The sequence below is a fragment of the Stomoxys calcitrans genome, chromosome 1 (assembly GCF_963082655.1).
Source record: "Stomoxys calcitrans chromosome 1, idStoCalc2.1, whole genome shotgun sequence".
Taxonomy (NCBI): domain Eukaryota; kingdom Metazoa; phylum Arthropoda; class Insecta; order Diptera; family Muscidae; genus Stomoxys; species Stomoxys calcitrans.
In genome coordinates, this window is record NC_081552.1 from 262,628,906 (window position 1) to 262,656,464 (window position 27,559).

At 39.3% G+C, this 27,559-nt stretch overlaps 1 protein-coding gene across 4 annotated transcripts in view; it reads left to right on the forward strand.

The window, feature by feature from the left end:
* LOC106092868 (palmitoyltransferase app) overlaps positions 1-27,559 on the forward strand; it is a 448,575-nt gene that overhangs the window by 389,680 nt on the left and 31,336 nt on the right. For all 4 annotated transcript variants that reach the window (XM_059360946.1, XM_059360942.1, XM_059360945.1 and 1 more), the window contains exons 6-10: positions 4,476-4,636; positions 4,728-4,912; positions 25,079-25,190; positions 25,494-25,648; positions 25,783-25,904. In XM_059360946.1, coding sequence (XP_059216929.1) covers positions 4,476-4,636; positions 4,728-4,912; positions 25,079-25,190; positions 25,494-25,648; positions 25,783-25,904 — 735 coding nt within the window. The remainder of the gene's footprint in view (positions 1-4,475; positions 4,637-4,727; positions 4,913-25,078; positions 25,191-25,493; positions 25,649-25,782; positions 25,905-27,559) is intronic.

Below are 27,559 nucleotides of genomic sequence, written 5' to 3' on the forward strand. Positions count from 1 at the left end.
ATGATTCCGTAGCCGTATCCAATAGCTGCTTTATACTGTTGCTATACTGAATATTTATTATGCCGTGGTCGATGATCTTGTCAAACAATGTGCAGAATAACAGCCGCCGGTTATCGTATCTCTGCTCCAGTATCTTCCATGCCGCACTGTAGTTCTCCCCTGTCACTTGAAGATGTTGTATTAAGCGAGCAGCATCACCTTTCACCACACTTTTAAGTCGATAAAATTTTTCGACTTCCGATAGCCTTCTGTCCTCCTCTACTAACTTTGTAAATATTTCTTTGAAGGAATTCCAATCGTTGATATACCCACTGAATATGGGCACTTTTAACTCTTCCAATCTAATTAAACTTGTTGATCCTGTATTTTGCATTGTTTCCACACGTTCTTCAATTTCCACACAGACATCCACGTATCTTTCCCTGATACAGTCCCAAGCTTCAATCATGTCTAAATCATCTTCGTCATCATCATCAATAATTATTTCCACTATTGATTCCAGTTGTCCATACTCTGATTGCAACGCCAGCCATTGCATATTTAAATAACTTTTATTCGCAGTTGGCAATCTGCTTTCTATTACTTCCAGCTTTCTTGTAATAGTTCTATACTTCAATTCAAATTTTCTTCTTAGCTTCGACACAGGCTTTTCTTGCTCTCTGCTAATTGCCTGATCTCTCGGCTGGGTGTTACTCTCATTTGCCGTTTGTTCGCTAGGTGCCAATGCAGCTGCACCTTGCGTTACCATTAATTTTTTCTCCGCACTGCCTTGCGTTATCTCTGCGTCCTGATTAGCTGCCACTTTGGCTGAGGCTCCTTTTTCTTGCTGCTCAAACCCTTGCACAATTTTATCCATTTTGCTAATTGCTTCTTCTACTCGTCTTTGCAGCTCCTGGACCTCTTCTTCATGCCCACTGGACGACTTTCCGATATCCTTGTTTAACTTGTTGTAGCCTACAATGATTTCCTGCAGCCACTTTCTATTTTTCTTGACAACTGGCAGTAACATTTCCTCCACATCGAGGTCAACTGCTTTTACTGCCAACAAATGTTCAAGGTTTTTCAATTTCTCCAACAGAGAATCCGATTGACTCCTTGTGAACATTTTTCTTTCAATTTTAAATCACTTACACTGATTCGATACGTGTATTAAATCTTTGTTTATTCTTTACTACTTTGCAAGAATCACCAACTTTTACTTTAAACACACTTAACCGTACCGAAGGTTCGAAGGACCAAATGAATGAAACGAGTTTAATCCCGGAGTACTTTTTTGATACTCATTTATTTCTTCAAAATCTCATCCTTATATATAAACTTAAAACTAACTACAAACTAAATATCCTAAGAAAGGCAGGCAAATCTAAAAATAATCACTTTGGGAAAATAAGATCATAAACAAAGACGATAAACATCCTATGCAGATACTAAATAAATTTGTCCAGCTGCAAGCCATATGCTTGCCATTCAGACCGCTGTGTTTTCTGATAATCCCTAACTATTTCCTTATCTACGCACATTAAAAACTATCTTCCACTTATCCCTGTGCGATGCGTTGGCTAGGTAAAAATATAAACTCTTATCACATTTATGCCTGCCCTTAAAACTATCCTTTAAAATAAACAAAAAATGGAAAGTATCTTATCTATTCGTTCTCAAGGCTAAAACATTTCCATGACACACATCAACTAATATCCCATGTTTAGAAATCTAAACAGACAGCTATATCATGTTATGGGCCGATTTCAACCATACTCAATACAGTTGTTGGAAGTCATAATAAAACATCTCATGCAAAATTTCAGCCAAATCAGATAAGAATTGCGCCTTCTGGAGGCTCAAGAAGTCAAAATCCCAGATCGGTTTATATGACAGCTATATGAGGTTATGAACCGATTTGAACCATACTAAGCACAGTTGTTGGTGAGTGATAGCAAAACACCATGTGCGAAATTTCCATCAAATCGGACTAAAATTGCGCCCTCTATTGGCTCAAGAAGTCAAGACCCAAGATCGGTTTATATGGCAGCTATATCAAAACATGGACCGATATGGGCCATTTACAATGCCAACCGACCTACACATATAAGAAGTATTTGTGCAAAATTTCAAGCGGCTAGCTGTATTCCTACGAAAGTTAGCGTGCTTTCGACTTAAATGTTATGACGATCAAGAATATATATACTTTATGGGGTCTGAGACGAATATTTCGAGGAGTTTCAAACAGAATGACGAAATTAGTATTCCCCCTTTTCTATGGTGGAGAGTATAAAAATTATATAACCTATGTTTCCTTTTTTTTTTTGATTCTACGGAACAAACAAACAAACCGAGTCTCATATATGGGTCTCATGATGGGCCATATGGGAGGTGGGGTGACGCCCTACACTTCGATCTGGTTTTGTGTGCCAGTTTCGTAATCTACTCCCCAATAACTTTCATTTAAGCTTCATATTGATATGGACGATCAATTTGTCTGCTTTTTGAAGTTTCGGGATTAGGGCGACTTCCTGGGCACTTGGACCCAATTTTTAATAATATATTCGTATTCTACTCTTTAATATCTGTCATTTGATATCCATATTGTCCTTATCGGTCTACTTTTGATTTTGGGTAGTGTTTTTGGGGTTACAGGGGAGGATCCGCCCTCTTCCAACATCAACAAATTACAAAGCCTATTCCTTCTTCCTGACCAGATGCGTAATCTATTCCCTAATATCTTTCATTTGAGTCCCATATTGTCGTGCTCGTCCAATAAACCCAGTTTAGGGTGTTTTGCGATTGGGGCGGCCCCCCAGTTACTTGAACCCACTTTTTATTATAAAATTCGTACTCAACTTTCATACCTTTCATTTAAATTCCATATTGTCCCGATCGGTCCACTTTTATTTTTGGGTAGTACTTTTGGGGTAAGGTGGAGGGTCAGCTAACCCTGGGGGGACGCCCTATCTCAAAACCCACCCGAACGGACATGTTTACCGACTGGGACAATATGGGTATCAAATGAAAGGTATTTAATAGTAGAGTACGAACTTGATATACAAATGTCGCCTTTAGTGTCGGGGAGTCCCCCACCCCGTAAAAACACCACCCAACGGGACACTTTAACTGCTTTGGGCAATATGGATATTCGTACTCTACTCCTGAATACCTTTCATTTGAATTCCATATTGTCCCGATCGGTCCACTTTTATTTTTGGGTGGTACTTTTGGGGTAAGGTTGAGGGTCAGCTAACCCTGGGGGGACGCCCTATCTCAAAACCCATCCGAACGCACATGTTTACCGACTGGGACAATATGGGTATCAAATGAAAGGTATTTAATAGTAGAGTACGAACTTGGTATACAAATGTCACCTTTAGTGTCGGGGAGTCCCCCACCCCGTAAAAACACCACCCAACAGGACACTTTTACTGCATTGGGCAATATGGGTATCAAATGAAAGGTATTTAAATTTGACATAAAAATGTATTCCTTGGTGTCTGAGGGGCTTTAGTGGGCCCTATCCAGCTAGTATAAGATAAACACTGTTGATAACGTCAGAAGGTTTTAGAAGGAGAAATATTATGGAAATTTGTTGTTGAGGGAACGTTTTCCCAAATGAAGACCCTAGAAAACTTTGCTACTCATATTCAAAGACCTCTAAGGTCTTCGTACAGAACAGAAGATGGTTCTCAGTTCGTCGCATTGTTTTAGAAACTGACTTAACTATTTTTTGATGATTTTTCCTAATGAGTATACAAAGTTCAGTAGGTCTTTCACCAAGAATTACATCGTAACTTTTATTGCTGGAATGCAGTTCGTAACACTTCATATGAGAATTTGTTGCACTGTGTGGCAAATACAATAAAGTCACATGCCCTATTCCCCACACACAGAGAGAGAGAGAGCGATGTCTTGCCCAAAAATGCATTTGAATCAAGTTAATAATGGAAAGGGAAGACGAAATGGGGAAGGGAATGCGAAATGAGTATGGCAAATTGCGGGCATGGGGGGAAACCAGAACCTTAGAGACTTTTGTTGATTTTTCTTTGTTGTTTTTCCTTTACAAAACGCAACAAAGAAAGCAAAAAAAAAAAACAAAAGTTGATTTTTTTTTTAAAAAATTCCCTAAAGAGTCATATAAATATTTTATGCCTGGCCCTAGTTAAGGCCGGTGGCCAGGGGTCATGCTAGTCACTTCAAAAGACGAAAGAGGAAGTAAATTGTGTCATATGTTTCCCAGCAATTTTGGTTTTGCTGGGAATGTAATGCTAAAACCCCAAAAAAAAATAGCTAGAATAAAATAAATGATGACGGTGAAAATAGAAGGGGGAAAGGGCAAGTGGTATAAAATAAATGAACTGTTTTTGGTTGCAATTTGTTGGGATGTAAGCTCAAGTGTTATTAAGTGTTGGTCTGGTCTGGCTACTTTTTTTCTTCGTGCATTTCAATTGAATGTGAATACCTTGTTTTTTTTTGTGGTCTCTTTGCAGTTGTCCCTTTTTGGCCACACGTATTAATCCCATTATACCCATTGTCGGTGCTATTTTATACTTTTTTACTATGAGTTCCTTGCTACGAACGACCTTCACAGATCCCGGTGTAATACCGCGCGCCTCATATGATGAGGCAGCCTATATAGAAAAACAAATTGGTAAGTTATAATAAATCCAAATATATTGTGCAACATTTAGAGCCAAAAACGAATCTTGAGTAATTTCTTGCAATTTCTTTTCATTTTGCAGAAGTGCCAAATTCCTTAAATAGTCCCACATATCGACCGCCACCACGTACAAAAGAAGTCCTTGTCAAAGGACAAACTGTAAAACTGAAATATTGTTTTACCTGCAAGATCTTCCGACCGCCCCGAGCTTCACATTGCAGTTTATGTGACAATTGCGTAGATCGCTTTGATCATCATTGTCCATGGGTATGTATAAAATACCAAAGAGAATGATTCATTACACCATTCCATTTCATATACTACTAACAAGAAAAAATATTCAAGCCCAAAACTAAAAATTCATAAAATAATGTTAAAACCAGTATGGAAAGGCAAAATTCGGGCGGAGCCGACTATATAATACCCTACACCTACCCTACAATTATAAATTCGGGCAATATATAAGTATATGAGAGCTTTATCTAAATCTGAACCGACTTTAAACCAGATCATTTGAAAATTGTTGTTACTACGGCCATTTAAATGCAAATCGAGCGATACATATATAGGGGAGCTATATCTAAATCTGAACCGATTTTGATGAAAATTTGCAAATATGTTAAAATCAGTATCAAAACAATCCGTGCCAAATTTTGTGCAGATCGGTAAAAAATTTTAGGTACTACAGCCATTTAAATGCAAATCGGGCGATACATATATATGGGAGCTATATCTAAATCTGAACCGATTTTGATGAAATTTTGCAAATATGTTAAAATCGGCAACCAAACCATCCATGACAAATTGTGTGCAGATCGATTGAAAATTATAGCTATTACGGCCATTTAAGTGCAAATCGGGCGATACATATGTATGGAAGCTATATCTAAATCTGAACCGATTTTGATGAAATCCAGCAGATATGTCAAAATCAATAACAAAATAATCCATGGCAAATTTTGTGCAGATCGGTTGAAAATTCTAGCTACTACGGCCATTTAAATGCAAATCGGGCGATACTTATGTATGGAAGCTATATCTAAATCTGGACCGATTTTGATAAAATTTTGCAAATATTTTGAAATCTGTAACAGAACAATCCATGCCAAGTTTTGTGCAGATCGGTTGAAAATTGTAGTTACTACAGCCATTTTAATGCAAATCGGGCGATACATATATAGGGGAGCTATATCTAAATCTGATCCGATTTGGATGAAAATTTGTAGATATGTTAAAATCAGTAACAAAACAATCCATGACAAATTTTGTGCAGATCGGTTGAAAATTTTAGCTTCGGGTGAAACTTGCAAATTTTACTTCTTATTAGTATAGCTCGGGTGGGATTTTAAATGGGCCATATCGGTCCATGTTTCGATATAGCCGATCTTGGGTCTTGACTTCTTGAGCTTCCAGAGGGCGCAATTCTTATCCGATTTGGCTGATATTTTGCACACTGTGTTTTGGTATCACTTCCGACAACAAGTACGGCTTAAATAGGTTGATAACATAATAGAGCTGCCATATGAACCGTCCTAGGGTCTTGACTTCTGGAGCTTCTAGAGGGAGCAATTCTTATCCGATTTGACTGAAATTTTGCATGAAGTGTTCTGGTATAAATCCCAACAACTGTGCCAAGTATGGACTAAATCAGTCCATAACCTGATATAGCCGCCATAGAAACCGATCTCCCGATTAGACTTCTTGAGCGTCTAGAGGGCGTAATTCCTATCGGTTTTGGCTGAAATTTTTCATCACGTGTTTCGTTAAGTCTTTCAACAACTGTGCTTAGTATGGTTGAATTCGGTTGATAACCTAAAATAGCTGCCATACAACCCGATCTTAAGTCTTGACTTCTTCAGCTTCTTCAGCTGGCCAAAATTTTGCATGAAGTGTTTTATTATGATTTCCAAGAAGTCAGGTATGGCCTTAATCGGTCTATATCCTCATAAAGCCGCCACATAAACCGATCTCCCGATTAGACTTCTTAGGCTTCTAGAGGGCGCAATTCTTATCCAATCTGTTTGAAATTTTGCATATGTCGTTTTGGTATGGCTTCCAACAACTGTTCCAAGTATGGCCTAAATCGGTATATAGCCTGATATAGCTGCCATATAAACCGACTTCCCAGTTTGATTTTTGAGCCTCCAGAGGGCCCAATTTTCCTGAAATTTTGGACATGGTGTTTTTCTATGACTGGTGTTTTTCTTTTTGAAAAAGAACTTGAAAATGCGACCCTTGGTGAAGGGTGTAAAGATTCGGCCCGGCCGAACTTGGCACGTTTTTACTTGTTATTTATTTGAACAGAGGCTAAAATAGAACAATGTGGCTTGAAGCCATCGTGTAACAGGTAAACTGATTTCTTTAGATTTTGTCTTTTCTCATATATTTTGAAAATTTTCGCTGTTGTCTGATGCTTGCATGTATGCTGAATTGCTGTGAAAACAGTCAATGGCATTGTGGGTTTTTCGGCATTGCAGCACATGGCAATGGGTTGTCGCGCAGCCCTCATGGTATAATGTTGGGTTCATGATCACACATCGTAGCAACGCATTTGTTTTCCACAGATGGCATTAAAAGAAAAAAATGTCACATTTGCAGGCCTTTTATATGGGTACCAACTTAACGCACCAATACACGAAATAACTGTGAGTACCATACAGGTAGGAGCATTGAACTCCAATTTCTGTGGTGTTCATTGCTGTCACGGGAAGCTTAGCTGCGAGTTACCAGGCGAGTCCACAGGTTGCGAATAGTGGAATGCTCCATACGGAGTTGCAACAACGGCAGTCGCGGATAATCAGCGGAATCGAGCAGAGAGTCTCAGTGAGAAGTCGGGTGGCACCGGCTCTTGCACAAATACTGAGTGCCTAGGATGCTCGATATGACAAGGCGAGATATGGGCGCCTTTAAAGAGCCAATGGCCACCCTGTTCCCGAGGCGATTGATCCTTTGGACCGGAACGAGCTTGCTCACCTATAAGGGCTTGACGGGAATGTGGATACAAGAACAAAAAAATCGAAACTCTAATTCACGTCATTACTTACTTTTTTACCCACCACTATAGGATGGTGGGTATAGTCGTACTATATATGCGACACGTATTTTGTCGCATGTCATGTCGCATTAGAGCTGTTCGCACCACCTCTGAGTACAATAATACCATAGGCCTAGATTGTTAATTCCATTTGCTTTCTACGAGCTTTTAGCATGAAGGGCCAAAAAATCCTTTCTTTGTCCAGATTCCCTATACAAGCTCCGGTTCAGATGACTGTATAAAATATCACTCCAAGCAACTTAACCTACTCTGAAAGTTTCAAACCTACTCCTTGTCGCCTTGGTAATCTAAACTCAGATACTTTCGTCCTACGTGAAAACGAGACCAATTCATTTTTCCTAGCATTAACCTCTAAAACCAAAAGACCGTCATCTAAAGCGCCTCGTCCATTATCTCAGACAAACAAAGTTCACTAAAATGTCCAGGTGGCTAGAATTATGAGGTCCGACATACACCCCCCAAAATCCCAAAAACCACAAGAATACATACTAGGGACTCCGTCCTTTCGTAAACTCTTAACCCAATACTAACCATGATTTCCTTATGTAAGATCGTTTTCTTTCTCCAAACGCCAATACATGTAAGGGGTCTTCATGTTCAAAAAATACGCTTCTTCCGATGATGCACAATACCATGTAGTGATGCACCGTAGAATGAAGCAAAAGAAAAATATCAAAGATCTTCCCTTTGAGAACGAGTAGAATCTGAATGAAAATCCAACCACATATGTTTTCGTAAATCACAAAATACAAAGCCGGCCTTGGCCATAATCCATCTCCGAAACCAAAACAGATTTTGCAGATATTGTTTTTGTAGAGGTTTTTCAGCACTGTATGTCCAGCGAATAAAAAAATTTTAAAGTGGGACAAACTAAGTTTTGGTAGCTCGAAAAGTTTTTTGAAAGACCGTGGTGAACTACTTGAAGGCCTGTAAAAATGCTTCGGATGCCTGCCATTCCATTGTTTTTAAGACGGCAAAGCACTAATGGGTTTAAAGTATTTAATCTCACTCTAACCTTCTTTTAACATTTGGTTTAAAAACTACCCTTGTGCACCTCCAACATGAAGAAATATATCCAATCGTGAAGTAGCTACCTCCCAAAACATTTTAAAATAATTTTATTTGGTTTGAAATTAAAAACTGGTGGTACCATGTGTCGTATGATTAACAGGCCATTGTTTTCAAAACGTATACGACACACTGGCAACTGAAAATTGCAACCAACACGTTGATAATGTGATTGTATACTGTCTTTTATAAAGGGCGCTTAGGTCTCTACTAAATTTTAAATCGATTTTAGCGCTGTCGGTCTTTCCTCCGAATGGATATAGCTATGTCCTTAAAATTTTGAGAAAATACTTTTTTAAGTAAAACAACTGAAATTGGTTTTTAGCTTTTATATATCCCGGGAGGCCACCGTTAGCATGTCCACCTATGACGCTGAACGCCTGGGTTCGAATCCTGGCGAGACCATCAGAAAAATTTTCAGCGGTGGTTTTCCCCTTCTTATGCTGGCAACATTTGTGAGGTACTATGCCATGTAAAACTTATTTCCAAAGAGGTGTCGCACTGCGGCACGCCGTTCGGACTCGGCTATAAAGAGGAGGCCCCTTATCATTGAGCCTTAAAACTTGAATCGGACTGCCCTCATTGATATGTGAGAAGTTTGCCCCTGTTTCTTAGTGGAATGTTCATGGGCAAAATTTTGTATTTTGTATATCCCCATCTAGCGGTTCAATGTTTCAAACCCTTAGAAGCAATCATAGCTATGTTACCTCTCATTATCTCATACAGCTCCTACAAGTACGGTTTCCATTGTAAGAAACATTGCAGCATTGGCGCTCATGATTGGACATTTCATCATCCCTACGATAACCAAATAAAGCCCAAATAGGTTCATTTTTGATGTTGTCCATCCTTTTGGACACTTTTGGTGCCTTCTGATATCCCAGTAGCGACTGACCAAAGCCTCTGGTGTGCATCGAACCCAACACACCCCTGTACTGGGTACCCGAGCTATAATATTTTTGATTAACTTTTTTCACATTTGTGGACTGATGCCATATGTGTTAAATAATATGCCCCTAAATGTATGCTACATAAAAATCGAATAATTGTTGTCCCCTTAAAAAAGGGAAGAAAGCACTCTCAATTATAAACAAAAACCTGGCCTTAGGTTTCTTACTTGATTACAAATTCTCTTGCGCCCTTTGTTAATTAATCCAATGTCACCAGCGATTATTTTCCATCATAAAAAAGCGTGAAAACTCTTTTGTTTTAACCTTTACAACACCTTAGAGCAAAACCCAAATCCTTTGTTTTAGGCTACCTTAAAGGGATAATTAAAGAACATTAGATAAAGCGAAAGAAGTAAGCCTACGTATTTTATGGCTCCCAAAAGTTTTTTAAGTGCATAACATTTTAAGAATTAATAAGAAGAAAGTTTAACCGAGACCTTTTTGTTTTTATGAATTCGCAGAAGCTGAGGCATTTAAACTTACCATAAAGCTACACCACACACACACACACACAAACACATTTACCCGGAAAGTCATTAACATTTTTGTTGAGGTTTCATAAATTCTTTAATGCAATTCTTTATGGAAAACAATTTCTGATTATTAAGCTTAATTTTTGGCGACGGTATAATGTTGTTAATGCCTTTGTCTAATTAACGGTGAAACGGCATTTTACCATTACCCCGTGGACAATGACAAGCTGTTACACCGATTTGTTATGTCAAATTTTCGGGGATATTCCACTTCTGTGTGTGTATACAAAATAAACAATAGCAGGGGAAATGATGTTGCAAACAAAGGCCTATACCGCATTCCTGTCATAGTGCTGCTGCTGCTGCTCATCAAAGATCCTTTGGTGTGGTCCATCAGCAACAGCTTTTTTGCTTGGATTTTTCTTTACAGGTTAATTGTTTTGATTTTTCTTTTGAGCTAACGACTCACCTACCTTTGAATACCAACAGATGCCCTAAATAACAATTAAATCCGATGGGGGTGGAGGAAAGGTAAAGGTAAGGTGTCGTTGGTGTGCATTTCCATAAATATGCAAAGCGTTTAAACAAAACCTCAAAAATGCTTAAAGTCCCAACGAGAAGAGCTACTACAACATCGAATACAAAACCTCGAAATAAAAGACCCTAGCCAACAATAACGTCATTAGCCATTAAGCCTCACAGCCGTCAACCAAAGTCAGCTCAATGGGGGCGCCATCATCAAGTTAAACACATTGGATACAAACATCTCATTTTGGTGCGTTGTTGCATACAACTTGATGCAGAGGGTGAACCAAAAATTAGCAATAAAAAATATGAAAAAAACGAAAAAGGTATTAAGTTCGACCGGGCCGAACTTTGGATACCCACCACCTCGGGTATATATGTAAATACCCTTTGGTCACAATTTGGTGAAAATTGGATAACTTATGCACCCAAATCCGGCACCGATATTGAGTGGTCTAATATATATGTCACTATTCAATTTTGTAGAACAAAATATTGGTCTTTTTGGCCGATATATCCAATTATAAACTGATCTGAAAACTCTCAGCCAACTCCCAGTTTCAAATTTCAGCAAAATCGGGTAATAAATAAAGCTTTTATGGGCTTCAGACCCCTTATCGGCAGATCGGTCTATATGGCAGCTATATCTAAATATAGTCCGATCAGAACCATATTTAGGTTGGTTGTTTGGAGGTCTTAACCTACTCAGTGTTAAAAATTTCAGCGAAATCGGGTAATAAATAAAGTTTTTATTGGCTTCAGACCCCTTATCGGCAGATCGGTCTATATAACAGCTATATCTAAATATAGACCGATCTGCACCATATTTGGGTCAGATGTTGAGAGGCTTAAAATAACCCATTTTTGCAAATTTCAGCGAAATCGGGTGATAATTAAAGCTTTTATGGCCTTCAGATCCTTTATCGGGAGATCGGTCTATATGCCAGCTATATATAAATATGGACCGATCTAATCCATATTAAGGTCAAATGTCGGGAGGCTTAAAATAACCCACCGCTTCAAATTTCATCGAAATCAGGTAATAAATAAAGCTTTTATGGGCTTCAGACCTTTTATCGGGATATCGGTATATATGGCAGCTATATCTAAATAAAGTCCAATCTGTACCATATTTAGGTCAGTTGTCGGGAAGCCTTAAGCTACTCACTGTTTCAAATTTCAGCAAAATCGGATGAAAAATAAAGTTTTTATGTGCATTAGACCCTTTATCGGAAAATCGGTCTATATAGCAGCTATATCCAAATATGGTCCGATTTGGCCCATTCAGGAATTTAACCAACGAGCATCAAAAAGACGTGTCGTTGCCAAATTTCAGCACAATATCTCAATTTTTAAAAGCTCTAGAGTGATTACAACAGACGGACGGACGGACGGACGGACAGACAGACAGACAGACGGACGGACAGACGGATGGACGTACGGACGTACGGACAGACGAACAGACTTACGGATGGACAGACGGACGGACGAACAGACGGACGGACAGACGGACGGACAGACGGACGGACAAACGGAAGAACAAACAGACGGGCGGACGGACAGACAGACAGGCAGGCAGACGTACGGACAGACGGACGGACGGACAGACGGACAGACGGACGGTCTGACAGACGGACGGACAGACGGACGGACAGACGGACGGACGGACGGACAGCGGAAGGACAGACCGATGGACATACGGACGGACAGACGGACATCGTTAAATCGTTATGTAAATGTAAATAGTCTCACACAAATTTGAATATTGTAGTCGTTTCGAGGGGCGCCAGATTCGTCACTTTCAACGTACAACTTTTAAGCATATCTTCTTGGTGGCTTTTCCTCTCTCTTGAGATAAGCACCATCGCGGCGAAGATTCCCTATCTACTCAAAGTCCGATACCAAACCAAACCCCCGATGCAGAGCCTCATGACAGACCTGATTCCAGTAGCTGATCAGACGAACCACACCACTAAGCACACAGTGTACGGTCCCCAACCTAAGACCCCAGCTTCTACTCATCGAGTTACAACAGAAAGTTATTGACGTTTCATTTTCAGTTCAGTCTCTGATTAAGTAGTACCCCCAGGTATTTAGTCTTCTAAGATAGCGTTCGCTATGCTACGTTCCGTAGCGGTTGTTGTTGTATGTTGTTGTTGTAGCAGTGTGTTATACACTGAGGCGGCAGCCCTTGCCGATGAGAATTCCATCAGGTCAATGCGGTACGTACAACCGGCTGCCATTGGATTCACTACAGATGCTCATCGTTCTTCTTCTGGTGAAATCTACCTAGGAGCATCCTGACCAAAGCCCTCAATCGTAATCTCTCAGGAGTCTTCACCATAGGCTGGGTCGGAAGCAATGCCAAATACAAAGCCTATTGAGATTTATATTCGAAAAATGGTTCCGGGATGGTATCGCGAATGAAGTGATGAATCTTATCTGAACATATCATTGCAACTGTTGTTACATATGCACGGCCTTTCAATCGAAATCATCACCCACACCCGGAAATCTGGATTTATATGGACTGCCAATGAATTTGGTAGGGAAGGCAGACGAAAATAGTAATCCTGACTCATTCGTCAGATTGGTCAACGTTACAATTTGTCCCAAACCGCTTGGACGAAAGGATAAAAGAGTCACGGTGATGTTTTGATGTTAGGGCAGGGGCTCAGCTCTCCCTCTCTGGACGATATGGTTCCTCTCCGACCTTGGTGACCTTACAAATGTACCTCAAATGTAGTGTTAGGTCGAATCTAAGACAACAGTCATCCCAGTAAAGGAGCCTGTTTACAATCTGTTAAAAAATTCAATTTTGTGTTTTCATTTCTATCCACCCTGTTTTAAGGAGATAATTGTGTGTGCGCTTGTGATGGTGGTGGTTGAAGGCGAGCCTTTTGTGCTAATACGCACAATTGTTTGAGACAGGATAATTGCCTAGATATTCATCGGCCGGCGACTATTGCTTGACAAGACAAACAAAATCCCTTGTAAACACCCAGAGACTGACTAAGTGACTGCCTGACAGTCTGTTTGGCTGTATGAGTGACAATCTCAAAAGCATTGCCGATGGGCGCAGCAATTGTAAAGCATCGTTGATATTTTCTCGAATGATAATTAGTAGAAGCCGCAAGTCATAGACAACAGAGACACAGGCAATTCAGGCGGCACGAGCAACATAAAATGAATGAATTTGCCATTAATAAACAACAACAACAACGTCAACGATTTTCATAACACATGCTTACACATGCAGTCACACACACACACATACAAATTTTCACACATATCCTTTTGAACAAAAAAGCTTGTCGAATGCATGTTTGTGGGATAAACCAACACCTTGTCTCTTCCGGCAGACTAGGCGATTTCTCTTTTCATAAACTCACACAGTCACTCACACACATGAACACCTTTACCATGGCAGCCGTTATAAATGAAACGACCTTCAGAGTGTGTTAAAGCGAAAGTGTTGCATTTGTCGGTGTATATGTTGTTGTAACATCATGGAAAAAAAGAAAAAAGTTACGCTCGCAAGGCAAAGAACCCAAAGCAATGGAAAATTGCAAAAGCAGACAAAAAAAAACAAAAAATCCTTTTCATCTTGCCATAGCAAAATAGGAGGAAAATACAAAAATAACCAAAAAATGAATCAAATGCGATGCGAGTATGTTGCCCTGGTAAAATGAAGGGGAAAGCCAAGTGAGTGTATGAATGAATGAATGAACCGACCGACTGACGGACACTCAAACGCCAGCAAAGCAACCAACCATGCACAAACACTTTCATACCTGTGAACAGGGAGTAGTCTCATTTGGCCGCAGTGTGACTGCTAGTAGTAGTAGTAGTAGTGCCATTCACCATCACCAGCACTACTTCCATCAGCAAAGCGAAGACGGCTACAACAAGTGCAGCCGTATCTAGCACCACTATCACTAATACACTCATCACCTCGTGCAACTTTTGTTGCTTCCTTTTTATATGCGATGGGTTTTTTTCTCTTTCTATCTCTCTTTCTATGAAGTGGGTTCATTTTTCTTGTTCAAGTTTGTTTTTATCTGCATTTCTTTTTCCTTCACTGCTTCTCTTTCCTCTTTTGTGTGAAGTGAAGCTACTTAAATGGAATGCACACTCTCTCATCGATGAAGAGTCTCCAAGCGCTCTATAAAGCTAAGGAGAACTAAATAGCAATCAGAGGTTAATTTTGGGGCGATTATCGATACTAGAAGCGGCAATGATAGACAGAATACAAAAATTTATAAGACAATAAATGGTTTAATGGAACCGAAATGATCCTAAGGAACCCAATTGTTCAAAAAACAGTTATGAGTGTTAGAATATCATATGATATGATTGCAAAATATCAGAAAATGGTGGAGAGCAACATGTATGGACTGTGAGAATATAAAATGAGGTTTAAGAACAAAAAGTGGTTTTAAAGTGGTTGCAAATTTTTTCAAATTTTGCCCATGAACATTCCCCTAAGGAACTGGGGCAAACTTCTCACATATCAAAGAGTGCAGTCCGATTCAAGTTTTTAAGCTCAATGAGAAGGCTCCGAGTCCGAACGGCATGCCGCAGTGCGAAATCTCTTTGGAGAGAAGTTTTACATGGCAAAGTAACTCACCAATGTTGCCAGCATTAGGAGGGGAAAACCACCGCTGAAAAATTTTCTAATAGTCTCGCCAGGATTCGAACCCAGGCGTTCAGCGTCAAAAGTGGAAACACACCGCTGAAAACAGCACACACTTGTCAAACTTTTATAACTTCTTTGCTATGGTATTCTTTGAATAGAAAGCATTGAATATGATCTTGAGCTGGAATATGTTGAAAACAAGTGAAAAGGCGTTTAGTTTGGCCGGGCCGATCTTTGGGTACCCACCACCTCCGGTATATATGTAAACCCCCTTTCGTCACAATCCGATCAAAATTGGATAACTTAAGCACCGGAATTCAGCACAGACATTGAGTGGTTAATAAATATAGGTCGGACGGTATAGGACGGATGGCGGGTGGCCTAAAACTAAAAATAAAGCTTTTATGGGCTTCAGATCCTTTATCTGGAGATCGGTCTATATGGCAGCTATATCTAAATATAGCCCGCGATGGTATGAGATGCTCCCACCCTCAATCCATTCTCCCGTCGCCTTAAGTCTCACAGCCGCAGCGGCTCCCTCACACATAATCTGTATGTCAATGGGTCGGATATCTAGAAAAGTCTCCAGTGCCCTAATGGGCGTGGTCCTCAATGCTCCGCCTATGCCACGACAATATGTCCTCACATCCTGTTGTATGGTCCTTAAGTTGCGTAAGTAAGTATTGGTCTAATCACGCTCCTGTAGAGCCAGTGGACTATGCTCGGATTCAGGCCCCATTTCGAGCCTACGGCCCGTCTACATAGTGCCCAACATCGGTGAGCCTTCTCAGTACGCTTCCGAATGTGACGCTTCCAATTTAGTTTCCTATAGAAGATCGCACCTAAGTATTTGACCTTGTCAGATATCGAAATCGTCTTATTGAGGAAACGTGGTGCGTTAAATTGCCTCACCTTCGTCTTCCTCGTGAACAGGCATATTTGAGTCTTCTCTGGGTCTAGCCCAGTCATATACCATATGCAAGACCCTTTCCACCCTTCTGCATAGCTCGTTCGGATCCTTGCCCCTTAGAAGTATTAAAACATCGTCTGCGTAGCAGAGGGGTTCAAATCGCTCCTCAATCAACAACCGTAATAGGTCAGTTATGTTGATCACCCATAGGAGTGGCGATAAAATGTCTTCTTGTGGCGTGCCTCGTGCCACTTTCTCCCTTATATTTATGTCATGGGACACACAATTTTTATACCCTCCACCATAGGATTGGGGTATACTAATTACGCTATTCTGTTTGTAACACCTCGAAATATGCGTCTGAGACCCCATTAAGTCATGGCATGATCGTCATGCCATTTTAAGTCGATCAAGCCATATCCGTCCGTCTGTCTGTCGAAAGCACTGTAAATTTCGAAGGAGTAAAGCTAGCCGCTTGAAATTTTGCACAAATACTTCTTTTTAGTGTAGGTCGGTTGGGATTGTAAATGGGCCAATTCGGTTCATGTTTGGTATAGCTGCCATATAAACCGATCTTGGTTCTTGACTTCTTGAGCCTCTAGAGGGCGCAATTTTCGTCCGATTTGACTGAAATTTTGCACGTAGTGTTTTGGTATCACTTCCAACAACTGTGTTAAGTATGATTCAAATCGGTTCATAATCTGATATAGCTGTCATATAAACCGATATTGGGTCTTGACTTCTTGAGCTACTAGAGGACGCAATCCATATTCGATTCGACTGAAATTTTGCACGTAGTGTTTTGGTATCACTTCCAACAACCGTGTTAAGTATGATTCAAATCGGTTCATATTCTGGTATAGCTGTCATATAAACCTATCTGAGGTCTTGACTTCTTGAGCCGCTAGAGGGCGCAACTATTATCCTATTTGCCTCAAATTTTGCACGAGGTGTTTTGTTATGACTTTCAATAACTGTGTTAAGAATGGTGCAAATCGGTATAATCGGTATGGCTGCCTTATAAACCGATCTGGTATCTTGATTTCTTGAGCCTCTAGAGGGCGCAATTCTCATCCGATTTGAAAGAAATTTTGTACAACGGCTTCTCTCATGACCTTCAGTATACGTGTCTAATATGGTCTGAATGGATCAATAGCTTGATACAGCTCCCATAATCCCCCGATTTTGCTTCTTGAGCACCTACAAGGCGCAATTCTTATCCGAATGAACTGAATGAATTACACAATGACTTCTACAATGTTCAGCATTCATTTATGGTCCGACTCGGGCTATAACTTGATATAGCTCCATTAGCATAGCAGTTCTTATTCAATATTCTTTGTTTGCCTAAAAAGAGATACCGCGCATAGAACTCGACAAATGCGATTGCTATGGATTCAATCACAGCTGTTTAAAGTCACATTAAATACATAAATTATGATTTTTTAATTTTATATTTCGTTTGTCACGAAAGCTGGGGAACCGCTAGCATATAAAAATAAATTATGATTTTTTAATTTTATATTTCGTTTGTCACGAAAGCTGGGGAACCGCTAACATATAAAAATGTGAGGGTATGTGTATAGCACTTCCAGGAAGTGAAAGGAAGTTGTCCATAAAAACATGCATACATACGAGTTCAGAATGTGCATATGTGTGTAGAAATGTGTGCGATCTGAATGCTTAGTTGGTTACTGTGCCAACATATCGCATTGCAGGTCCTTTCATATCCATATTTTTTTTCTTCTAGTTCTTGCCCTTAGGGTTGAAGTAGTATTTGTTGAATCTGTGACATCTGATATGGAAATGGGAAAAGATCTAAAGTTCTTTAAATGAATACACGAGTAGGTTATGCGTATCTTCTCTACCAACCTATGACAGACAATTAGTGAGAATTTTGCCTTCTTCCCCTCTTTTTTTCCACTCTGGGAATTTTTCAATTGTTTAATTAGATATCATATTTATTTACTTGGTTTTGCTATGTTTTTAATTAGTTTTTCATTTGCTTCGTTGGCGAAACTTGGAAAAGAAAACCACCAACAACTTCTTGTAAGGGAGTTACAATTTAATTAACTTCCTTTCCTAAGCGAACACTGACACATTGTCATGGTGTTGATGCAACGCAATTTTTTTAATTTATTAAATATGAAACTTCGAACTTAAGTTTAGGTGAAACTGCCAACTTAAGTTTAGCTCGCTCGGGGTCTGGGATTTTATTTTATTTGTGTGCTAATTAGCTAATGACTTTTGAACTTTTGCCTAATAATGACCAAAATGACGTCTATTCTATTTAAATATTGAAAAAGATCACTCACAAATCACGTAGAAGTTATATTTTTGGGTAAAAGGTGAATGTTTTCATTCCTTGTAAATCAAACAAATCCAAAACTGGCTTATAACCTTTGTGAGAAGCCACATAACCAATGAACAAAATGAGACATTGATCATTGAAATCGATTAACATCCCACGTTTTTATGTACAATTAAGTGAAGGCATCTCGTTTTGAATCAAATGTACAGTGGTGGTCATATACATAGGTACACTGTTTTAAAATTTGAAAAATTTACGTTTTATTGCAATAAAATTATAAACACATAATTTTTCATTAGTAATCCCATGCGTCATGATCAGGGAAATGTGTATTTGAAAAAAAAACAAGTAAGAGCGCGCGAAGTTCGGCCGGGCCGAATCTTATTGGGTTGCCCAAAAAGTAATTGCGGATTATTCATATAGTCGGCGTTGACAAAATTTTCACAGCTTGTGACTCTGTAATTGCATTCTTTCTTCTGTCAGTTATCAGCTGTTACTTTTAGCTTGCTTTAGAGAAAAAGTGTAAAAAAAGTATATTTGATTAAAGTTCATTCTAAGTTTTATTAAAAATGCATTCACTTTCTTTTAAAAAATCCGCAATTACTTTTTGGGCAACCCAATATATACCCTCCCCCATGGACCGCATTTGTCGAGTTCTATGCGCGGTATCTCTTTTTAGGCAAACAAACAATATTGAATAAGAACTGTTATGCTATTGGAGCTATATCAAGTTATAGTCCGATTTGGACCATACATGAATGCTGAACATTGTAGAAGTCATTGTGTAATATTTCAGTTCATTCCGATAAGAATTGCTCCTTGTAGGGGCTCAAGAAGCAAAATCGAGAGATCGGCTTATATGGGAGCTGTATCAAGATATTGATCGATTGAGGGTCATGAGAGAAGCCGTTGTACAAAATTTCTTCCAAATCGGATGAGAATTGCGCCCTCTAGAGGCTCAAGAAGTCAAGATCTCAGATGGGTTTATATGGCAGCTATATCAGGTTATTTACCGATTTGCGCCATACTTGGCACAGTTATTGGAAGTCAAAATAAAACACGTCAGTCAAGTCGGCTAATAATTGCGCCCTCTAGTGGCACAAGAAGTCAAGACCCCAGATGGGTTTATATGACAGCTATATCAGATTATGAACCGATTTGAATCATACTTAACACAGTTGTTGGAAGTGATACCAAAACACTTCGTGCAAAATTTCAGCAAAATCGGATAATAACTGCGCCCTCTATTGGCTCAAGAAGTCAAGACCTCAGATAGGTTTAAATGACAGCTATATCAGGTTATGGATCGATTTGAACCATACTTAGCGCAGTTGTTGGAAGTGATACCAAAATACCTCGTGCAAAATTTCAATCAAATCAGGCGAGAATTGCGCCCTCTAGAGGCTCAAAAAGTCAAGACCCAAGATCTGTTTATATGGCAGCTATATCAAAACATGGACCGATTTTGCTCATTTACCATCCCAACCGACCTACACTAATAAAAGGTATTTGTGCGAAATTTCAAGCGACTAGCTTTACACCTTCGAAAGTTAGCCTGCTTTCGACAGACAGACGGACGGACGGACATGGCTAGATCGACTTAAAATGATATAACGATCAAGAATATATATACTTCATGGGGTCTCAGATGCATATTTCAAGGTGTTACAAACAGAATGACGAAATTAGTATACCCCCCACCCTATGGTGGAGGGTATAAAAATATAGGTGAAAGAGTTAAACTCAGCAACATAAAAAGGCAAGGAAATATTTATCCAATTTTTGCTTGGACAACTAATTCGGGACACTTATGTTTTTCATGTACTAAATAAAAAGGGGCATTATTTGTGTAACTTAAAGTAGTTCTTCGGGTTGTTCTTAGGACACAGTTAGCTCTAATAACTAGTTGGGTAACCCTTTCATGTAAGTACTGCCTTTAACTTGGGGGAGGGGTTGCAACTAACCTTTAAGCAAACCTGGGAGTAATTAGCCAAAATTCTTGTAGATATTGGAATAGGAAAAAAAATTTTATATTTAAACCGTTTAAGATATGCTGAGGGTCAAGTTTTTTATTTGGAAGGCTTTGTATGTATAGCGATGGGTTTCTACCGGGTAATTAAAAATTTTCCAAACAATTTTTGATTATTTCGTATTCTTTGTATATAAACCTGATCTTCTGATCTCATAAAATCGGATTTTAGTTATATATAGCCGCTATATAGACCGATCTCCAGACATAAAGTCTTGAGGCAATGAATTGGTAATTTCTCATCCGATTTCAATGAAGTTTGGCACATAATCCACTGTTGCAAATTTCAGCGAAATCGGTTGAAAAATAAAGCTTTTATGGGCTTCAGACCCCATATCGGCAGATCGGTCTATATGACAGCTATATCTATATATAGTCCGATCTGTACCATATATAGGTCGGATATTGAGAGGCTTAAAACTGCGCACTATTTCAAATTTCAGCGACATCGGATAAAAAATAAAGCTGTTATGGTCTTCAGACCCTTTATCGGGAGATCTATATGGCAGCTATATCTAAATATAGTCCGATCTGTACCATATTTGGGTCGGATGTTGAGAGGCTTAGTACTGCGCATTATTCCAAATTTCAGTGAAATCTAATAACAACTAAAGCTTTTATGGCCTTCAGACCCTTATCGGCAGATCGGTCTATATGTCAGCTATATCTATATATAGTCCGATCTGAACCATGTTTTGGTCGGATGTTGAGAGGCTAAAAACAACCCACTGTTGCACATTTCAGCGAAATCGGATAAAAAATAAAGCTTTTATGGCCTTCAGACCCTTTATCGGGAGATCGGTCTATATGGCAGCTATATCTCAATATAGTCCGATCTGAATCATATTTGGGTCGGATGTTGAGAGGCTTAAAACTGCGCACTATTTCAATTTCAGCGAAATCAGGTAATAAATAAAGCTGTTACGGTCTTCAGACCCTTTATCGGCAGATCGGTCAATATAGCACCTATATCTAAATATAGTCCGATCTGAACCATATTTGGGTCCTATGTTGGGAGGCGTCAAACTACTCACTGTTTCAAATTTCAGCGAAATTGGGTAATAAATAGGGCTTTTATGGGCTTCAGACCCCTTATCGGGGGATCGGACTATATGGCAGCTATATCTAAATATAGTCCGATCAGACGTCGGGAGGCTTAAAATAACCACCTGTTTCAAATTTCAGCGAAATGGGGTAATAAATAGGGCTTTTATGGGCTTCAGACCCTTTATCGGCAGATCGGTCAATATGGCAGCTATATCTAAGTATAGTCCGATCTGAACCATATTTGGGTCCTATGTTGGGAGGCATCAAACTATTCACTGTTTCAAATTTCAACGAAATCGGGTAATAAATAGGGCTTTAATGGGCTTCAAACTCTTTATCGGGAGATCGGTCTATATGGCAGCTATATCTAAATATAGTCCGATATGAACCATATTTGGGTCGGATGTTGAGAGGCTTAAAATTGCGCACTATTCTAAATTTCAGCGAAATCGGGTAATAAGTAAAGCTGTTATGGTCTTCAGACCCTTTTTCGGGAGATCGGTCTATATGGCAGCTACATCTCAATATAGTCCGATCTGGACCATATTCGGGTCGGATGTTGAGAGGCTTAAAACTGCGCATTATTCCAAATTTCAGTGAAATCGGATAAAAACTAAAGCTTTTATTGCCTTCAGACCCTTTATCGGGGGATCGGTCTATATGGCAGCTATATTTCAATATAGTCCGATCTGTACCATATTTGGGTTGGATGTTGAGAGGCTTAAAACTGCGCACTATTTCAAATTTCAGCGAAATCGGGTAATAAATAAAGCTGTTATGGTCTTCAGACCCTTAATCGGCAGATCGGTCAATATAGCACCTATATCTAAATATAGTCCGATCTGAACCATATTTGGGTCCTATGTTGGGAGGCGTCAAACTACTCACTGTTTCAAATTTCAGCGAAATTGGGTAATAAATAGGGCTTTTATGGGCTTCACACCCCTTATCGGGGGATCGGTCTATATGGCAGCTATATCTAAATATAGTCCGATCTGAACCATATTTGGGTCGGATGTTGAGAGGCTTAAAATTGCGCACTATTCTAAATTTCAGCGAAATCGGGTAATAAGTAAAGCTGTTATGGTCTTCAGACCCTTTTTCGGGAGATCGGTCTATATGGCAGCTACATCTCAATATAGTCCGATCTGGACCATATTCGGGTCGGATATTGAGAGGCTTAAAACTGCGCATTATTCCAAATTTCAGTGAAATCGGATAAAAACTAAAGCTTTTATTGCCTTCAGACCCTTTATCGGGGGATCGGTCTATATGGCAGCTATATTTCAATATAGTCCGATCTGTACCATATTTGGGTTGGATGTTGAGAGGCTTAAAACTGCGCACTATTTCAAATTTCAGCGAAATCGGGTAATAAATAAAGCTGTTATGGTCTTCAGACCCTTAATCGGCAGATCGGTCAATATAGCACCTATATCTAAATATAGTCCGATCAGACGTCGGGAGGCTTAAAATAACCCCCTGTTTCAAATTTCAGCGAAATGGGGTAATAAATAGGGCTTTTATGGGCTTCAGACCCTTTATAGGCAGATCGGTCAATATGGCAGCTATATCTAAGTATAGTCCGATCTGAACCATATTTGGGTCCTATGTTGGGAGGCATCAAACTGTTCACTGTTTCAAATTTCAACGAAATCGGGTAATAAATAGGGCTTTAATGGGCTTCAAACTCTTTATCGGGAGATCGGTCTATATGGCAGCTATATCTAAGTATAGTCCGATCTTTACCATATTTGGATCGAATGTTGAAAGGCTTAAAACCGCGCACTATTCCAAATTTCAGCGAAATTGGATAAAAAATAAAGCTTTTATGGTATTCAGACCCTTTATCGACAGATCGGTCAATATAGCACCTATATCTAAATATAGTCCGATCTGAACCATATTTGGGTCAGATGTCGGGAGGCCTAAAGCTTCTCACTGTTTTAAATTTCAGCGAAATCGGATAAAAAATAAATCTTTTATGGCCTTCAGACCCTTTATCGGAAAATCGGTTTATATAGCAGCTATATCCAAATATGGTCCAATTTGGCCCGTTCAAGGACTTAACCAGCGTGCATCAAAAACACGTATCTGTGCCAAATTTCAGCTCAATATCTCAATTTTTGAAGGCTCTAGAGTGATTACAACAGATGGACGGACAGACACACGGACATTGTTAAATCGTCTTTGAATTTTACGACGATCCGAAATATATATACTTTGTAGGGTCGGAAATTGATATTTCGATGTGTTGCAAACGGAATGATAAAATGAATATAACCCCTATCCTACGGTGGTGGTTATACAAATCAAATGAATAATCTTTTCGTTAAAAAAAAGCGTTTTTTGGAGTAAACAATTTCCACATTTGTAATAAAATCATCCTTTGCCACCAACGAAATTACTAAAAATCCTATCGTAAACGAATTGCCTTTTACATCAAAAAGTGGCAAATTCACGACTAATGTTGAATAGTGGTGGGTAGTAATACCCCTCCTTAAAAATTGTACGTCCCCAATAAAAAAGATTTGTTTGTCGCAAAGATATTGCAAATGCAAATTTTGCCCATGAACATTCCACTAAGGAACAGGGGCAAACTGCTCACCTATCGATGAGTGCAGTCCGATGCAAGTTTATGCTCAATGATAAGGGGCCTTCTTTTTATAGACGAGTCCGAACGGCGTGCCGCAGTGCGACACCACTGGGCAGAGAAGTTTTACATGGCATAGTACCTCACAAAGGTTGCCAGCATTGGGAGGGGAAAACCACCGTTGAAAATTTTTTCTGTTGGTCTCGCCAGGATTCGAACCCAGGCGTTCAGCGTCATAGGCGGACATGCTAACCTCTGCGCTACGGTGGCCTCCAAAGATATTACAAACGATTTATTTTATTCTGTGAGGGAAAATCCAATTAGAAGAGTATGAACATAACGAATATATTTTTAGTCTCTTGACAGAAGATGGAATGCATAATGCTTAGCATTGTTGGATAGTAAAATCTTCTCTCTCGATCGATTCGGGAAAAAAATGTAGTTCTACAAATCAAGTGCTTTATTTTTTAGGACATATTTATAATGTTCCAGGCCAAGTTTGAATAACAACCGCCTACGTTATCTGTGCTCAAAGCCCCCCACATCACTTTATGACTCCAAAGTAGGGGGCGTTCTTTGTTTTGAGACTCACTTAGATTTAAGGGACAATTTCTAATTAATGTTATGCTCATAGTTTATCCTTCACCGTTGTGCCCATCATCATTATCATCAGCATCAGCCTAACCATTTACACCATCATGTCGCCCTTTCAACATCTTTGTCATCCTGTTTTGTCGTTTTATTATTTTTTTTTTCTTATTCCATTGTTTGTTCTTTGTCTCTGCCCACTTTCACTTTTTTTCTTTTGTTCTTCTTGGTATTTTTCTTTCTAGGTTGGCAATTGTGTGGGTAAACGTAATTATCGCTTCTTTTATCTGTTTCTAGTCTCGTTGGCTTTTTTAGCCGTGTTCATATTTTCATGCTCTGTGACGCATTTAGTATTATGTAAGTAAAGATGTCTTAATTAAAATTAAACAGAGACTATGGCAATAACAATAACAACCCAAAACACAAACGGACGGACCCTATACAAGGGAACCGCAAAAGAAAACTGAACCTAACGGGACAGCACAGTCCAGACTCAGACTACCAACCGACTGATGACCGACTGATGGTTACTGACCATGCCAAGATAACCAATCTTTAAAAAATATTTTGTGTTTTTTTTTATTTTTTGGCATCCCAATTTGTTTTGGGTTTCCTTTTTTCTCTGTTTTCTTTTTTGTGTTTCTTTTCCTTAATTTGCAGTAATGAAAACTGAACAAGAAGTGTTTGAAGTCATCAAAAAGGCCCCTTTCACCGTAATTGTGGTCTTTATATGCTTCTTCTCCATCTGGTCTGTGATCGGTTTAGCGGGATTCCATACCTATTTAACCACCAGTGATCAAACAACAAATGAAGATGTAAGTTAACCCACCACCCATCCTCTTTCTCTTTTGTTTCATTTGGTTGGGTTTATCCTTAATCTGGGTAATGATATGCTCTTAAATTTAATGTGTTGCATTTCTTTTTGTCCTTTTTGTGTTATGTTATACAGCTCAAGGGCTCGTTCTCTTCCAAAGGAGGCCAGCGCAATTTAAATCCATATTCTCGGGGGAATATTTGTTTAAATTGCTGTCACATTCTCTGTGGTCCCATGACACCATCATTGATAGACAGGTGAGTTTGCATAAATTTGCGCAAAAACTTCAAATTTTAGAAAAAAAACCCAAACCAAAAAACCGCATTTGTATGAAATATCTAAAAATAAAAAAACATTTTCAAAGAAATTAAATTTTCGAAGAAATGTTCCAAATAATGTAATTTGATAAAATTTTCTTAAAAAATAAAATTTTATAAAAACTACAAAAATATTTTTTTTTTTAATTCTGTAAGGAAAATCAATTTTAATAAAATTTCCCACAAAAGTAAAATTGTTGACACATATTTTTTTGTACAAAAATATAATTTTTACAAACTTAGAAAAAAGCATGGAGCAACGGCGAGAGCCGTTGTCTAGCGTTTGTAGCCATCAGCACAACTTCCAAACAGATACATTGATTGAATGTGCTAACATGGAAGCAGTGTAATTGTTGCAGACACAGAATCTATCATTACACGAACACATGCATTGGGAAAAGTACAGCTAATAGACAAGGCTGTCGAGCGTGGTTTATGGGGTATTGGTATCATAGAGGCGTTTTCGCAATAAATACGTTGCAAATGAAACATACCAATATACAGCCCTTGAAGCCATCACACTTAATATGGTTGAACAGTCTTCTAGCCAAAGACGAAACTCGTCCCATAGTGGTTTGTGCGTGTTGCGATCTCTGGCTTTGTTTTTCCACTTGGAAAAAGAAAAAATCTCCGATTAATGAGCTTCAGTTGAGCCAAATTGAAGAAAGATGTCGAGTGGAGAATGATGTCGAGAGGCCTAACACAACTCACTGTCCCAAATTTCGGCGAAATCGGACAATAAATGCCTCTTTTATGGGCCCAAGACCTTAACTCGAGAGATCGGTCTATATGGCAGCTATATCCAAATGTGGACCGATCTGGACCAAATTAAAAAATGATGTCGAAGGACCTAACACAACTCACTGTCCCAAATTTTGGCAGAATCGGACAATAACTGCGCCCTTTATGGGCCCAAGACCTTAAATCGAGAGATCGGTCCAAATGGCAGCTATATCCAAATCTGAACCGATCTGGACCAACTTGAAGAAGCATGTCGAAGGGCCTTACACAACTCACCGACCCAAATTTTGGCAAAATCGGACAATAACTGCGCCCTTTATGGGCCCAAGACCTAAATCGAGAGATCGGTCCAAATGGCAGCTATATCCAAATATAGACCGATCTGGGCCATATTGCAGAAATACATTGAGGGACTTAACTTAACCCACTGACCCAAATTTCGGCGAAATCGGACAATAAATGCGTCTTTTATGGGCCCAAGACCTTAAATCGAGAGATCGGTCTGTATAGCAGCTATATCTAAATCTGGACCGATCGGGGCCAAATTAAATGTGGATGTCGAAGGGCCTAACACAACTCACTGTCCCTAATTTCGGCGAAATCGGACAATAAATGCTCCTTTTATGGGCCCAAGACCTTAAATCGAAAGATCGGTCTATATGGCAGCTATATCCAAATCTGAACCGATCTGGGCCATATTGCAAAAGTATGTCGACGTGCTTAACTCAACTCACTGTCCTAAATTTCGGCGAAATCGGACAATAAATGCGCCTTTTATGGGCGCAGGACCTCAAATCGAGAGATCGGTCTACGTGGCAGCTATATCCAAATCTGAACCGATCTGGACCAAATTG